We start from the raw sequence: 15,324 nt of genomic DNA, 5'->3' as shown, positions 1-15,324 counted from the left end.
CTCGAAACTCGGCTGGGTTGCTCACTTTCACCTCCCTGACTCGTTCCTAGAGCGGCTTCGCGATCGGACTTCCGGTTCGCGGATTCGGGTTCCGCCGGTCGGATCGACTCGAAACTCGGCTGGGTTGCTCACTTTCACCTCCCTGACGCGTTCCTAGAGCGGCTTCGCGATCGGACTTCCGGTTCGCGGATTCGAGTTCCGCCGGTCGGATCGTCTTGATACTCGGCTGGGTGACTCACTTTGACCATCCTGACGCGTTCCTAGCGCGGCTTCGCGATCGGCCCTCCGGTTTGCGAATTCGGGTTCCGCCGGTCGGATCGACTCGAAACTCGTCTGGGTGTCTCACTTTCACCATCCTGACGCGTTCCTAGCGCGGTTTCGCGATCGGCCCTCCGGTTTGCGGATTCCGCTTCCGCCGGTCGGATCGACTCGATACTCGGCTGGGTGACTCTCTTTCACCATCCTGACGCGTTCCTAGCGCGGCTTCGCGATCGGACTTCCGGTTCGCGGATTCCGCTTCCGCCGGTCGGATCGACTCGAAACTCGGCTGGGTGACTCACTTTCACCTCCCTTACGCGTTCCTAGCGCCGCTTCGCGATCGGCCCTCCGGTTCGCGAATTCGGGTTCCGCCGGTCGGATCGTCTCGATACTCAGCTGGGTGACTCACTTTGACCATCCTGACGCGTTCCTAGAGCGGCTTCGCAATCGGACTTCCGGTTCGCGGATTCGAGTTCCGCCGGTCGGATCGTCTTGATACTCGGCTGGGTGATTCACTTTGACCATCCTGACGCGTTCCTAGCGCGGCTTCGCGATCGGCCCTACGGTTTGCGAATTCGGGTTCCGCCGGTCGGATCGACTCGAAACTCGGCTGGGTGATTCACTTTCACCACCCTGACGCGTTCCTAGAGCGGCTTCGCGATCGGCCCCCCCGTTTGCAAATTCGGGTTCTGCCGGTCGGATCGACTCGAAACTCGGCTGGGATACTCACTTTCACCTCCCTGACGCGTTCCTAGAGCGGCTTCGCGATCCGACTTTCGGTTCGCGGATTCGAGTTCCCACACCTCTTTGGCTAGGCATTTCTATCCCCACACAGAACACAACCTCCAATGGACGTCCAAAGAACATCCATAGCTCCACCAGACATCTACCTCTATGGTGGATGTCAAATGGACGTCTAATGAACGTCCATATTATATCCATCCATATAACATTTAGCATGGACGTCCAGTGGACGAGGTTTTTATCTCGGAACCGGTTAAAACTACTCGGATTTGAACGTTTTTTTTTTTAATGTTAGGTAATTAAAAACACTACAATGTTTATGGGTTAAAAATTGACGCTAATTGTTTATTTAATAAATTTTCAGGTTTATTTTAATTATAAAAAAAAGCGTCAATTTTTAACCGATAAACATTGTAGTGTTTTTAATTACCTACATTTAAAAAAAAAACGTTCAAATCCGAGTAGTTTTAACCGGTTCCGAGATAACGCACTTTTTTGGTCTAATTTGCCTCTATTAATGGATGGATATAATATGGACGTCCATTAGACGTCTTTTATAAACATATAACCGCGAGCGTTAGTAACCCGCACTGCCGCGACGCGGCTACCATGCGCGAGTACTTTCTCGTAATAAAAAAACATCACGCGCTAGTATATTAAGAGGCGAGCCTGTGAGAGGCCTGACTGCGATAATTCTTTGCTGCAGATCATCTGAAGTGATACCTCTGGTATCACATAGCAGGGGTCTTCAAAGCAATTTTTGATAATTTGTTGGATACACTTATAAATAATTATCTAATTTGTTGTAAGCTTTATAAACAAGGCGTATATCCATAAAGAATTTATAAAACGTTTAGTTAACATATTTTAATTATCCATCGAAGCTCCATGAAACATCTATGGTTGATCTATATGACGTCTAAAAGAGATCTATCAATACGTCTAATGGAGATCTAATGGAGGTACTACAAGCGGACATTTCGAGTATTAGTGGAAGTTCTGTGGATGTTACATGGACGTCCATTAGAGGTTTTGAATCTCCATGATGGATGTCTAATGGACATCTAATGGATGTTTTGCTCCGTGTGGGATCGTGACACTTCGATCGACTCGAAACTTGGCTGAGTGACTCCCTTTTACCTCCCTGACGCGTTCCTAGCGCGGCTTCGCGATCGGCCCTCCGGTTCGCGAATTCGGGTTCCGCCGGTCGGATCGACTCGAAACTCGGCTGGGTTGCTCACTTTCACCTCCCTGACTCGTTCCTAGAGCGGCTTCGCGATCGGACTTCCGGTTCGCGGATTCGGGTTCCGCCGGTCGGATCGACTCGAAACTCGGCTGGGTTGCTCACTTTCACCTCCCTGACGCGTTCCTAGAGCGGCTTCGCGATCGGACTTCCGGTTCGCGGATTCGAGTTCCGCCGGTCGGATCGTCTTGATACTCGGCTGGGTGACTCACTTTGACCATCCTGACGCGTTCCTAGCGCGGCTTCGCGATCGGCCCTCCGGTTTGCGAATTCGGGTTCCGCCCGTCGGATCGACTCGAAACTCGGCTGGGTGACTCACTTTCACCACCCTGACGCGTTCCTAGAGCGGCTTCGCGATCGGACTTCCGGTTCGCGGATTCGAGTTCCGCCGGTCGGATCGACTCGAAACTCGGCTGGGTTACTCACTTTCACCTCCCTGACGCGTTCCTAGAGCGGCTTCGCGATCGGACTTCCGGTTCGCGGATTCCGCTTCCGCCGGTCGGATCGACTCGATACTCGGCTGGGTAACACTTTCACCTCCCTGACGCGTTCCTAGAGCGGCCGATGGATTAAACGCACGCCGGAGGATGGCCGGTGGATTAAACGCACCCCGAAGGATGGCCGATGGATTATACGATCCCGGAGGATGGCTGGTGGATGGCCGATGGATTAAACGCACGCCGGAGGATGGCCGGTGGATTAAACGCACGCCGGAGGATGGCCGGTGGATTAAAGGCATGCCGGAGGATGGCCCATGGATTAAACGCACGCCGGAGGATGGCCGGTGGATTAAACGCACGCCGGAGGATGGCCCATTGATTAAACGCACGCCGGAGGATGGCCGGTGGATTAAACGCACACCGGAGGATGGCCCATGTATTAAACGTACGCCGGAGGATGGCCCATGGATTAAACGCACGCCGGAGGATGGCTGATGGATTAAACGCACGCCGGAGGATGGCCGGTGGACTAAACGCACGCCGGAGGATGGCCGGTGGATTAAAGGCATGCCGGAGGATGGCCCATGGATTAAACGCACGCCGGAGAATGGCTGATGGATGGCCGATGGATTAAACGCACGCCAGAGGATGGCCGGTGGAATAAACGCACGCCGGAGGATGGCCGATGGATTAAACGCACGCCGGAGGATGGCTGATGGATGGCCGATGGATTAAACGCACGCCGGAGGATGGCCGGTGGATTGAACGCACGCCGGAGGATGGCTGGTGGATGGCCGATGGATTAAACGCTCGCCGGAGGATGGCCGGTGGATTAAACGCACGCCAGAGGATGGCTGGTGGATGGCCGATGGATTAAACGCACGCCGGAGGATGGCCGGTAAATTAAACGCACGCCGGAGGATGGCTGATGGATGGCCGGTGGATTAAACGCACCCCGGAGGATGGCCGATAGATTATACGAACCCGGAAGATGGCTGGTGGATGACCGATGGATTAAACGCACGCCGGAGGATGGCCGGTGGATTAAACGCACGCCGGTGGATGGCTGGTGGATGGCCGATGGATTAAACGCACGCCGGTGGATGGCTGGTGGATGGCCGGTGAATTAAACGCACGCCGGAGGATGGCCGGTGGATTAAACGCACCCTGGAGGATGGCTGATGGCCGACTTATTAAGATAATCTGCTTCTTTATTAGATGCCTATTATGAAAAAATAAAACTAAACATGAGAATCTAACCTATATATATCATAAAAATAATAATTTTATATTTGGTGATTAATATAGAAGCTGTTGCAAATATAAACTATGTAAGACTTATATATACTAGGTTTAATTACAATATTAAGCCTAGATTTTGTAAATCTAGATACTGTAAATTACCTAGACTAGGTATTGCTTAGATATATAGTTTATAAAAACTGTAATAAAAGTTATATATAGCTTAATGGATAAAATTCATATACACTAATCTTTTTTATTGTATTAAAAGTATAAATTAATTTTATATAGCATATAATCAAATGAAACCGAATATGGATATATTATTAAAAAATATATTTAATTATATTTCTCATTTTATATAAAAACAATGTCACTCAACTGGACAATAAGTTTTACTAGAATAAAAATATTTGTTAAAATATGATCTAATCTAAAACGTCGTTTAATGTTAATAAATAAAATATAAAAATAATCTAACCTGCTCATTTCTAATATTCAGGGGAACCATTTTGTGGATCATATATATTAAAAATTCCTCAGGAGATTGCTGCTTGTCTGCGAGATATTCAGCAACACGTCTAAAACTTTGAAGAGTCGGATCCAGAAGTGCTTTGCAAACATGAGTTTCATAAAATAGTTTCTTTAAGTTGTTTTACTACGAATAAATCGTATTCATTTACACACATACTACTCTCAACTTCTGCCCCGAAAATATTAAAGAAGTAATTGATACAGCAGCATCTATTAACTCAGCTTTTCAAATTTGGCGGCGCAGGGGTCTACGAAACGCTACGCTAAAGCGATTTCACGATGACGCTCGACGCTGGATTCGAGCGTCAAATCTGGTCACGTGATTAGATTCAGAGGGACGCGAAATATAACCTAACCACTGGATTGGCTGAAATCTATCACGTGACCAGATTTGACGCTCGAATCCAGCGTCGAGCGTCATCGTGAAATCGTACCTTAAGGCTACGTTCGGAAACGTCACCCGAGTGCACACGAGTATACGCCTTTCTCTTTCTATCTCAAGCCTTGTGTACATACACTTTAGTGTACACGATACTAGAAATCGGTCCGAGTTTTAGTTTAAGCCAATAAAACTGCTGCTTTTCTGTAAGAGCTGCAAGTTGATTGGCTTAAACCGAAACTCGGACCGATTTCTAGTATCGTATACACAAGGCTTCAGCGAGTTAGAAGGAGAAGGGAGTATACCCATGTGTACCCGGGTGACGTTTCCGAACGCAGCCTAGTGGCAGCAAGTGACAGTGGAAATTGCATGTCTTTAGAGGAAATATCAATTTTGCATGTAACATCCTCAAACACAATTCAAAACTCTGAAGAGATTATTAATTCCACTTCCAGATTAGCACGATTAAGCGACGAATTGGAAGATCACAATAATAATAATGAATCTATTTCACTATCTCATGATCATGCCTATATGAACGATATCAGACAAATAACAGAATTGTCAACCAATATTATAGAATACCATGATGTAATAAAGAAGGTGTGTTCTTGCGCAGCCATTTTTTTCAGCCAATGAACAGAGGTCCCAACCCTGCGCCATTTTCTCGCGCAAATTTTGAATACGACTAAGTTCAAACATATATAAAGCAGACGTAAAAATAGAAAATAGACGTTCGCTAGCTACTGCGATGTAATATTATTATTTTTGAATATTATTATAGCTATTATATATTAACGTTTATTAAATGTTTGTAATTGTATAATTATTATTCTTATTTTAGATATGTTATAAGTAAATATTGAAAACACTATACGTTTACATTACTACAATAAATGGTTATAAAAATGTAATAAATAGTAAATAAGTAATTGTAAGTAATAATAAATAAGTAAATAAATAAACGATAATAATGGAAACACATGAAATACACAATGTTTGCAATCGAATCCTTACATTTTGGTTTTTAATGATGGTAACAATTAATTCAATAATATCAATAATAATAATAATGTAATAATAATATCATATTATGTACAAAGTAGTAAAAAGAGTCCAAGGCTTACTAGCTTATCTAAAAAGCTGGCAAGTAAGAAAGAAGCAGTAACGCGAGAAGAACAGTCACTATCTGACAGTATGGATGAAGAAGCAAGCATTGAAGATCTAGATACTGAAGAGAAGTATGATGGCGAATCTGTGGCTGATGAAAAAGATACTACCATTCTAAATAGTATGAATGAAAAAGAAGAAGAGGCTAAGAGAGCGATAACATACCAAATGGCAAAGAACAGAGGTCTTACGCCTTATCGGAAGAAGGAACTGCGCAATCCGCGTGTAAAGCACAGAAATAAATATCATAAAGCCAAGATTCGCAGAAAGGGCGCGGTATGTATAAAACAAAGATTAAAAACGTTTATTTTATTATACTGACATACGAGAGCTCTTGGGATGTGAGATAAAAATAATTATTTGTTGCAGGTGAGAGAAGTGAGAAAGGAATTGACTCGTTATGCGGGAGAGATCTCGGGTATCAAGGCAGGTGTGAAGAAAGGCATTAAATTAAAATAATTCACAGATTTTGTCCAAAATAAATTACTTGGATATTTTTTCAAATATATGAATATATATTGTATTTAATTGTGTGCTCTAACTGGATATTAATCTCTTATTAATGTACAATTTCTGAGATTAACCATCCAGTATTTATTAACCAGTATATTTCTGAGAGTCCAGTATCGCAAAAAGTAGATTTTCAAACTGTTAGAAAATTATCAGCGGCGATTAATCGCCACATAATTGCAAAGCGCTATTAGGTGTACGAAAATAACGACATAAATACAATAGACAAACGCTTTATTTTATCAGAAAAATGTATGTACATGTACAGTAAGAAACAATGGCATTTTAGCAGCAACAGATTCTTTGAAAAAATTAGGTCTTTATTGAGCTAAACGAATAACTTTCAATTATATTATGTAAAACATATACTCTGTATACATATTTTTTGCTGCTAGTTCGTGAAGTTCTAGAAGAACTTATATAGCATTTATACAAAACTGGAAACGTAACTTAAATTCAACGAGTTAAACCTCTACTTTGGCTAATATATCCGACTCGCGGAACAAGTGGTATTCCTTGTTGAAACATTGCTTATTTACGGAAAAACCTCGTTCTATAGAAAATTTTTTAAGTTTAATACATTCTATTATCGACATATTATTTACTTCCAGCTGAAGCAGATGACAGTCTCACAGTAGTATTGCAAGCAAGAAACTCTTCACACATAGAGATAGTGTTTGTTACATAATCTTGTATTTTTTTTGTATTATCTAATATATTGGCTACTGCAGTCTGAAATAAAAAATAGAAAGTGTGCAAATAGAAACTTGCATATTGCTTCCTTACAATTTTTAAGTGTGCAAGTAGATATATGCACATTGCTTCCTCATAGTTTTTAAGTGTGCAAGTAGAAACCTGCACATTGCTTTAGTTTTTAAGTGGGCAAGTAGAAACTTGCATATTACTTCCTTACAATTTTTAAGTATGTAAATTATAAAGCAAAAGTTCCGGAGAAGAATTAACGGTTGATTTTTATGAATATTGCCCATAGTGACTTTTGATCAGCATCACATAAACTATTTATTTCCAAAGTTTCAGCTAATTTCGCCGAAACCCAAAATACGTATGATTATGGCGAGGTCCTTTGCAAAAGTTCCGGAGAAGAATTAACTAACTGATAAAACAAAATGGAAATAATAAGTATCCACAATTAGTAGAAATCATTTTAGTAAAAACATTAATTATTTAATTGATTTTTGTAATAGTATAACAGATATTAGTATAACATAACGGATATTAGTCGCAACAAAACTTATCACAATAAAAAAAAATGTGCAAGTAGAAACTTGCACATTGCTTCCTCAAAGTTCTTAAGTGTGCAAGTAGAAACTTGTACATTGCTTTCTCATAGTTCTTAAGTGTGCAAGTAGAAACCTTTTTATTGTGATAAATTTTATTGTGACTAATATCTGTTATACTAATTTATGATATACTAGCTGGTTACCCGGGCTTCGCCGGGAGTCGTTTTTTCTTCAAACGACTTCATTTGTGTTTCAATATTCTTAATCGAAAAAAATTCCTTTATCAGTTCAGATACCGATTCCCAAAAAGATCGGTAACGAAAAACTATACAGTTTATAGCACTCCCCGGGAAATTCTACTCCTATTTTATATACAATTCTTTAAGATTCAATCAATTATTTCCCAAAAAATTCGAAAAAATTTTGATACCGGTTTCCAAATAGATCGGTAACGAAAAATTATACACTTTATGGCACTCCCCGGGAAATTCTACCCCTGTTTTATATACAATTCTTTAAAATTCGGTCAACTATTTCCCCAAAAAATTGAAAAAAATTTCGGATACCGGTTCCCAAAAAGATCGGTAACGAAATACTATTCACTCTATAACACTCCCCGGAAAATTCTACCCCTATTCCCTATTTTATATACTTTTGGTAAAAATTCGGTCAAATAGTTTAAGAGTGTATAAAAAACATACATACATACATACATACATACATACATACATTCTATTTTATACATATAGACTATTACAAAAATTAATTAAATAAGTAATGTTTTTACTAAAATGATCTCTACTAATTGCGGATATTTTTTATTTCTATTAAAATAGTTTAATCGGTTAGTTAATTCTTCCATGGAAGTAATGTGCAACTTTCTAATTTGCACACTTTTAAATTATTTTTTCTTATTTTGTATCGCGTTGTATTTTTCACTCAAGTAAGGTAGTACAATTTTTTTATTTAGGGGAGACCGGGGCTAAGCCGACAACGGGGCAAACTTGACACTAGGCTTTTTGCCAATTTAAATCTATCGTAGAAACTTGCCTTTCCTACTGTAAATGCGTCTTTATGTGCCAGTATTATCAACGGAATTTGGTAACATTCTGAGTTATAGTGTAATTTTTAACGCGACATAAGCGTTTTTGATAGTGAAAAGTAATTTTTCTGATCTCTCGAAAATGTCTACTCTTTCATCGAGCTTTACTCTTGCGAATCTACCGGTAAGTGATTTTGATGGGAAATTTGATGCTCTATATGAATCCGATAATCGTTTTTGCATATTTTCAAAATTTTCATGTTTTTGAAGTGACAAAAGTGAAAAACGACGTCCGGGGCAAAGTCAACACCACGCCGTTTTGTCGGCTCCCAGTAACAAACGATGCTTGTCATGCAGCCGTATGGCTCATGACAAATGTATGCGCACGTCCGATCGCGAGTTTACCTGCATTAATTGTTTTTCAGACATGAGTTTAGATGAAGATAATTGAAAGTTCAACAATTTTTGTTCTCATTATTTTAAATGATTGTTCTAGCTACTTTATTCCGAATTTTTGTACTTTTTAAATACACAATAAACAATGTATTTTCATTTTCAGACAGTAAAAAATAAGTTCCAGATCAAATTGTGTCGATCAGACAAAGTGTTGAGTTTGCCCCGGCGGGGTGTCGAGTTTGCCCCGGCATTTTTCAATTCGAAAATTTGTCTTCGCGTCACTTTTTCTTTCCTGGCGGCAAAACAAAGCGACGTACAGCAAAACTTCCTGAATCAATTTTGTACCTGAAGAAACACTCTTTAAATATGTACCATTGAATTTGCCTAAAAATTTTAATTAAATATTAAAAATTGCCTTTGAAAAAATAGTGTCGGCTTAGCCCCGGTCTCCCCTACTCTCATTTTGATAAAAATTTATATATTGCTCAACTTTCTTTAATTATACTTTTTTGTTTATATTAATTTTGTTTTTGATCGCATATAAAGCTGGGTCTGATCAACCAAATCTTAAAAAATTATATATGAAATAGGGGGGCGAGAAAAGACTGAAAAATATAATAAAATTAGAAATAAATCGATATCTCAAGCGGAAGTTAGAGCAACCACGGACATTTCTAAAAAAATTCAAAATTTTTTTAAAAAATAACCCCTTTACCGATTATCGCCAAATTCAATCCCAACCTTTCTTACATAATACTCTATCGATTAAAAAAAAAACATCTTAATATCTCAAAAATTACGGAAGTTAGAGCACATATATACGGACAACACACACACACACACACACACACACACACACACACACACACACACACACACACACGGACATTTTGTGCAAAAGTGATTTTTCGACGTTTCAGAACATTCTAAACACGTTGCCAAAGACATCTAAAAAAATTATTTTTCACGAAAACAAAGCTTTTATGAGGAAGCAATATAAATAAAAAAAACTAGCATGTAGATTTAAAAAAAATATATAAAGAAATTTACATTCTGTGAGAGATTATCTCTCGTAATTCCAAATCATTAATATGAACTATATTGTCATATAAATAATACTCACATTTCGCGTGTCGGATACCAGATGTAACTGTTGATTTTCTTCAGTTAGTTGTACAATGCGCGTAGTTAGTTCTGCATTGCGCGTGACCAGTGACTGACAGTTCCGCTCTCTTTTCAAAAGCGCTGTGGCCAAGCAAATATTGTTTTCCAACAATTTCTCGCACACTAAGAAGAAATAATTTTGTCAAAACAACAACGGCAACATGTCGAAGAGAATACAAAATAAAGCTAGAAAATTCTAATTTTCTCACGTGAACTATTGGATATCTGTTTGTTGACGGACTTCCTCAAGTCCTGCTTTTTTTTAGCCAACACATCAGCCCTCTTGGCTTTTTGAATCGGCGTTTTTGGCATGTTGTACTTATTTAACTTCCTGCCCAACGAATCTACATACAGACAATAGGACAATCGATAATGCTTAAAATTTTACATATTATATTGAAAATTCGGTAATTATGCAGTAATACGGACCACCCTCCGATAACATTGACCTTGACATATGTTGTCAAGGTCTTGCCCTCCTGAGTGACCTTCAGAAGGTTTTAGCCGTCGCTCGTTTTTTATTAAAAAGTTATTAACAAAAAAAGTATCGAAAATATAGCAGTTATTTTAAGTATTGAGAGGCATAAACAACTAATATCACGTCTTTTTTTTTTAAGTAGAGAATATCTTGTTTCGCGTGAAAGTCGCTGCTTTACCAAAACACAACATTTAAATTGTTGATAAATTGAATTCTTTTTGTTAAAGCAGAGAATACTTTATTTCGCGAGAAAGTCGCTGCTTTACCAAAACAAGTAAATTTTCTTCTGAGGTTATACTTTAATCACTGCTTTAAATGTTGTGTTTTGGTAAAGTAGCGACTTTCACGCGAAACGAAATATTCTCTGGTTTAAAAAAAAGATGTAATATTGGTCGTTTATGCCTCTCAATACTTAAAACTTTTTAGACACAAAAAATAGTCTTTTTTTTAGGAAAGAGAATACCTCGTTTCGCGTGAAAGTCGCTACTTTACCAAAACACAACATTTAAAGCAGTGAATAAAGTATAACTTCAGAAGAAAATTTACTTGTTTTGGTAAAGCAGCGACTTTCTCGCGAAATAAAGTATTCTCTGCTTTAACAAAAAGAATTCAATTTATCAACAATTTACTGCTTTAAATGTTGTGTTTTGGTAAAGCAGCAACTTTCACGCGCAACAAGATATTCTCTACTTAAAAAAAAAAGACGTGATATTAGTCATTTGTGCCTCTCAATACTTAAAATAACTGCTATATTTTCGAAACTTTTTTTGTTAATAACTTTTTAATAAAAAACGAGCGACGACTAAAACCTTCTGAAGGTCACTCAGGAGGGCAAGACCTTGACAACATATGTCAAGGTCAATGTTATCGGAGGGTGGTCCGTATTACTGCATAATTACCGAAAATTCTCTATCTCATTTTTCAATATTTCTTCCGATCCCACGGAACAAACATTTCGTGACAAAACAATCGTTTATTACCGAAACGTAACCTGCGTCTAATATTAATGAGGATACAAACTTCCCTTTCCACTTATCGAAGAAAAAAATGTACCTCGTAACGTATAATCATAATATCGACTTACAAACTTATTGATAACATGTACCAATATTTAACACAAAAACATTCGCCTGCTTCGTCATGTACTGTAATAACGAATGCAGATAAACGCACATCATGAGCAACTGAACACCCGATAGTGACTTATTGTTAATTCAATATGGCCGCACCCTTCACTAACACTTGCACCTTGCACTCGCATCAGCTTTTCGGCAGTGCGTCCATAGATGTTAGTGGTCTAGTATAAAAGTCTGTGGATATTATATATTTATAATATATATATATATATATATATATATATATATATATATAATATTATTATATATTAATTATAAAAGAGCTATATACATATATACAAAACGATTTATTTTAGCTTAACAAATATGTTTGTTTTATGTATGTATGTGTGTGTGTGTGTGTGTGTGTAAACAATTTACTTTAATTTTTAGATAAAATATCTCAAACTTGCTTCTGGAGAAACGGTGAAGGAATTAGTGCCATATCAGTAATGAAGTTGCTTTTGAAAAAAACTGTTTCAATATATTTTAGTGGATGTGGAAAGCAAAAGAAGCGTGATTTTTCTGCAACCAAGGTTGCTGCTGCAGTATTTGGTAAGTCATTTTTGTATTAGTAAAAATTTTTTTGTTTCAAAGTATACTGAATAAAAGTACTAACAAAATTAAAAAAATATTTCTTTAAATTATACATAAGAGATGCAACAATTAGATATATATTAAACATGAAAGTCTTCTTTTTTGTTCAAATATATATAGCTATAATATATTAATCAAATTTGTGTAGTTATATGTACGTGTTGATATATATGTTTATAGCTTACTGTAAGATGTAAGATGTACTTTACTGGATATAATTTTTAAATTTTATAAATATTATACTTCTTTATGTTTAGTTTTTAGTACAAAACACATAAATTTTTTATATTACTAAAAAAAAAAAGGACCGGTTGTTCTAACCTGTTGATAAACTAACTAATAGTTAAGTCATATGTCTATCTTTGTCTAATGTGAAGGAAAAAAACATAATTTAATTATTAGTTTATCAACAGGTTATAACAACCAGCCCCAAGTAATTAAGAATCAAGTTTGGAATAAAAAAACTTATATACAGTTCAGTAATAAACTTATTTATATATTTTTCTGTTTGTAGAGATTGTTTCGAATAAGATACCAATACATCAAAAAGCAAAATTCTAAAAAAATTATCGAAGTTTCTTGCTGTGAGAGTGGAGACAGAGAAGGAAGAAGAAAAAAGAGGGCACAGGAAGAAGAGAAGAACGCGCAAAATCAAGACTAAACTTTCTTTAAAAATGTATAAGAGCAGTATATTATTACTTATTAAGGTTTAATTCATTTATATATTCATTATATTCTATATATTTTCAAAACTTATTTTAAAGTAAAATATAATGCCATAAAGGTAATTTATTATTCTATAACTTACATTACATGTAAGTATAAGGTATTTCTTACATTATTAATATTATTCTTTTATATAATATAATCTTTTATATGTACATGTTTAAAACTTTATGCAGAAAACAAGCTCTGAATAAAACTAGAAAGTTATCATAAATTAATATTATTTGTATGTTTATTTTTTGTTTTAAATTGTTTAAAATTAAATAACAGCAGGTTCTACATTTATTTTTAGCCAATAATGAACTCTATGTTATAAATTAATGCATTAACTACTTTTTTAATCAATATTGGCAAAAATTATTTTTTTGTCATGATTTATCAATGTCTCTATTAATATTGATAGAGACATTAGTGTACCATAATAAAAATTAATTTTTGCCAATATATTGAAAAGAAGTCGATGCATTGGCTTATTAATAAAATTCAATATTGGCTATATATAAAGAAATAAAATTGTTTTTACAATATTGATTCAAAATATTAGAAATTGATCTGTACCCAATATAAAGGAATTGGATACGTATTATTAACCAATCTTGGTTAAAGATGAAATCAATATGTTGATCCAATATTTATAGAATTCAATATTGGCTCAAGAAGAAAGAGCGTCTACTTTACGATATTGGACCAATGTGAAAAATTAATATTGGACCAATATGAAAAATTGGATATATATTGTTAGCCAATATTGCGCATAATGTATAATGCTACTAGGGGCGTGTATTGTAGACGAGGCTTTATAGGCCCAAGGAATTGCGCGGATCACTTCCCCCTGCGGGGCCGAAGACAAGAGACGCGAATTTCGAGGTTATCGTCTCACTGTGTGACACGCGGGACGACGATTCTTCTTCTTTGTGATATGGCCTTTGAGCAATACTGCTCTTAATATGGCCAGGACGAACCAATTGTCGTACGAGCCGTAAGGCGTGTCTTAATTTTCAGTTGCACTGACGCAATGAATTTAATTGGACTCACAATGCATACAGTAACAGTCGCAATACTTAAAAAAATTTTTCCGGGCAAAACACGTCCGAACTGGTCCGTGCCCGTTGCGGCTCATGTTATGATTACTTTATGATAGGATAGAATATCGACGACGATTCTATTAAGACTCGAATATATCGCGCTTCGAAACACTTATTATTCCTCACGTAAAATTCACTCACCAATCACGGAACACCGCAGCAGGAGACCCGCCAAATCACAGCCGGGATCGGAGGCTGGCACGTGGCCACGTGCGGCGTGTCGACGTCCACCACGGCGGCGGTCGGCGTCGGCACGTTTATCTTCTCGTCCAGCGTCCTGCGACAGCAACCCACTCGTTTCAGCTGGCCTTAGGACACAAGAAGGAACAGATTATTCGGCGCACGTTCACTTTGCAGCACTCCGTAACCGCGCGGATCTCTTTTCGTTCACGATCACGAAAATTTACGCGAGCGACAACGTTTCGTACCGTCGTTGAAGTCGTTGAACGTATCACGTATTACTTGCGTGTACGCCGCGTGCCGCGCGCCGCGCGCCTGCTTCGTCGCCGCCGCCGCACAGTCGGGCGAGAGGTCGAACGCGATTGGCTCGCGAGTCGAGCCCCCGAATCCGGCCAATCACGTTCGGCCGCTCCGAGCCGCCGGCGCGACGCAGCGGCGCGCGGCGTACCTGGTGGCGCACTGTACTAGGCGCGACGTGGGCGCGACCGTTGAAAGATACAATAGGTGTTTTAAGGGGATCCTGCAGTGACAGGCAAACTTCCTCGATGTCGATAATGTCAACCTTTCTAATTTTGTTTTCCCTATATCTGTCTTTGTCTAACGAAATGACATCTGTCCTTGTTTGATTGCTCGCCATCTCTCGCAATATTCGGCAACTACTGTTGCTGCTCTTCTTGTCATTCTGCATCCGTATTTGCATTACTAAAATAAAATTCACATTTTTCTTTTATTGTACGCATTGAATCTTACTTCTACTTGCACGATATTATTCCTACATGT

The 15,324-nt window shown here is 38.3% G+C and overlaps 1 protein-coding gene across 1 annotated transcript; it reads right to left on the bottom strand.

Annotated features, from left to right (window-relative positions):
* Positions 1-6,737: 6,737 nt before the first annotated feature.
* Positions 6,738-11,901, bottom strand: LOC139771799 (uncharacterized). Its single transcript, XM_071704855.1, has 4 exons — positions 11,895-11,901; positions 10,573-10,707; positions 10,323-10,486; positions 6,738-7,252 (listed from the first exon to the last, which is right to left on the bottom strand). Exons 2-4 carry the CDS (start codon positions 10,673-10,675, stop codon positions 7,118-7,120), a joined length of 402 nt encoding a protein of 133 aa, XP_071560956.1. The 5' UTR covers positions 10,676-10,707; positions 11,895-11,901; the 3' UTR covers positions 6,738-7,117.
* Between the last annotated feature and the right edge of the window lie 3,423 nt (positions 11,902-15,324).

The sequence above is a fragment of the Temnothorax nylanderi genome, unplaced genomic scaffold, assembly GCF_030848795.1.
Source record: "Temnothorax nylanderi isolate EJ_2023f unplaced genomic scaffold, tnyl_v1.0 TNYL_tig0044_pilon, whole genome shotgun sequence".
NCBI classification, from domain to species: Eukaryota; Metazoa; Arthropoda; class Insecta; order Hymenoptera; family Formicidae; genus Temnothorax; species Temnothorax nylanderi.
This window is presented reverse-complemented; position numbering and strand designations above follow the sequence as displayed.

Bases quoted from the DNA above. Each gene is read 5' to 3' on its own strand.
- LOC139771799 (XM_071704855.1), bottom strand. From the start codon at position 10,675: ATGCCAAAAACGCCGATTCAAAAAGCCAAGAGGGCTGATGTGTTGGCT. The intron at 10,487-10,572 runs GTGAGAAAATTA...ATTTCTTCTTAG, and splicing joins ACAGATATCCAATAGTTCAC to TGTGCGAGAAATTGTTGGAA. The intron at 7,253-10,322 runs GTGAGTATTATT...TTTTTATTTCAG, and splicing joins TGGTATCCGACACGCGAAAT to ACTGCAGTAGCCAATATATT.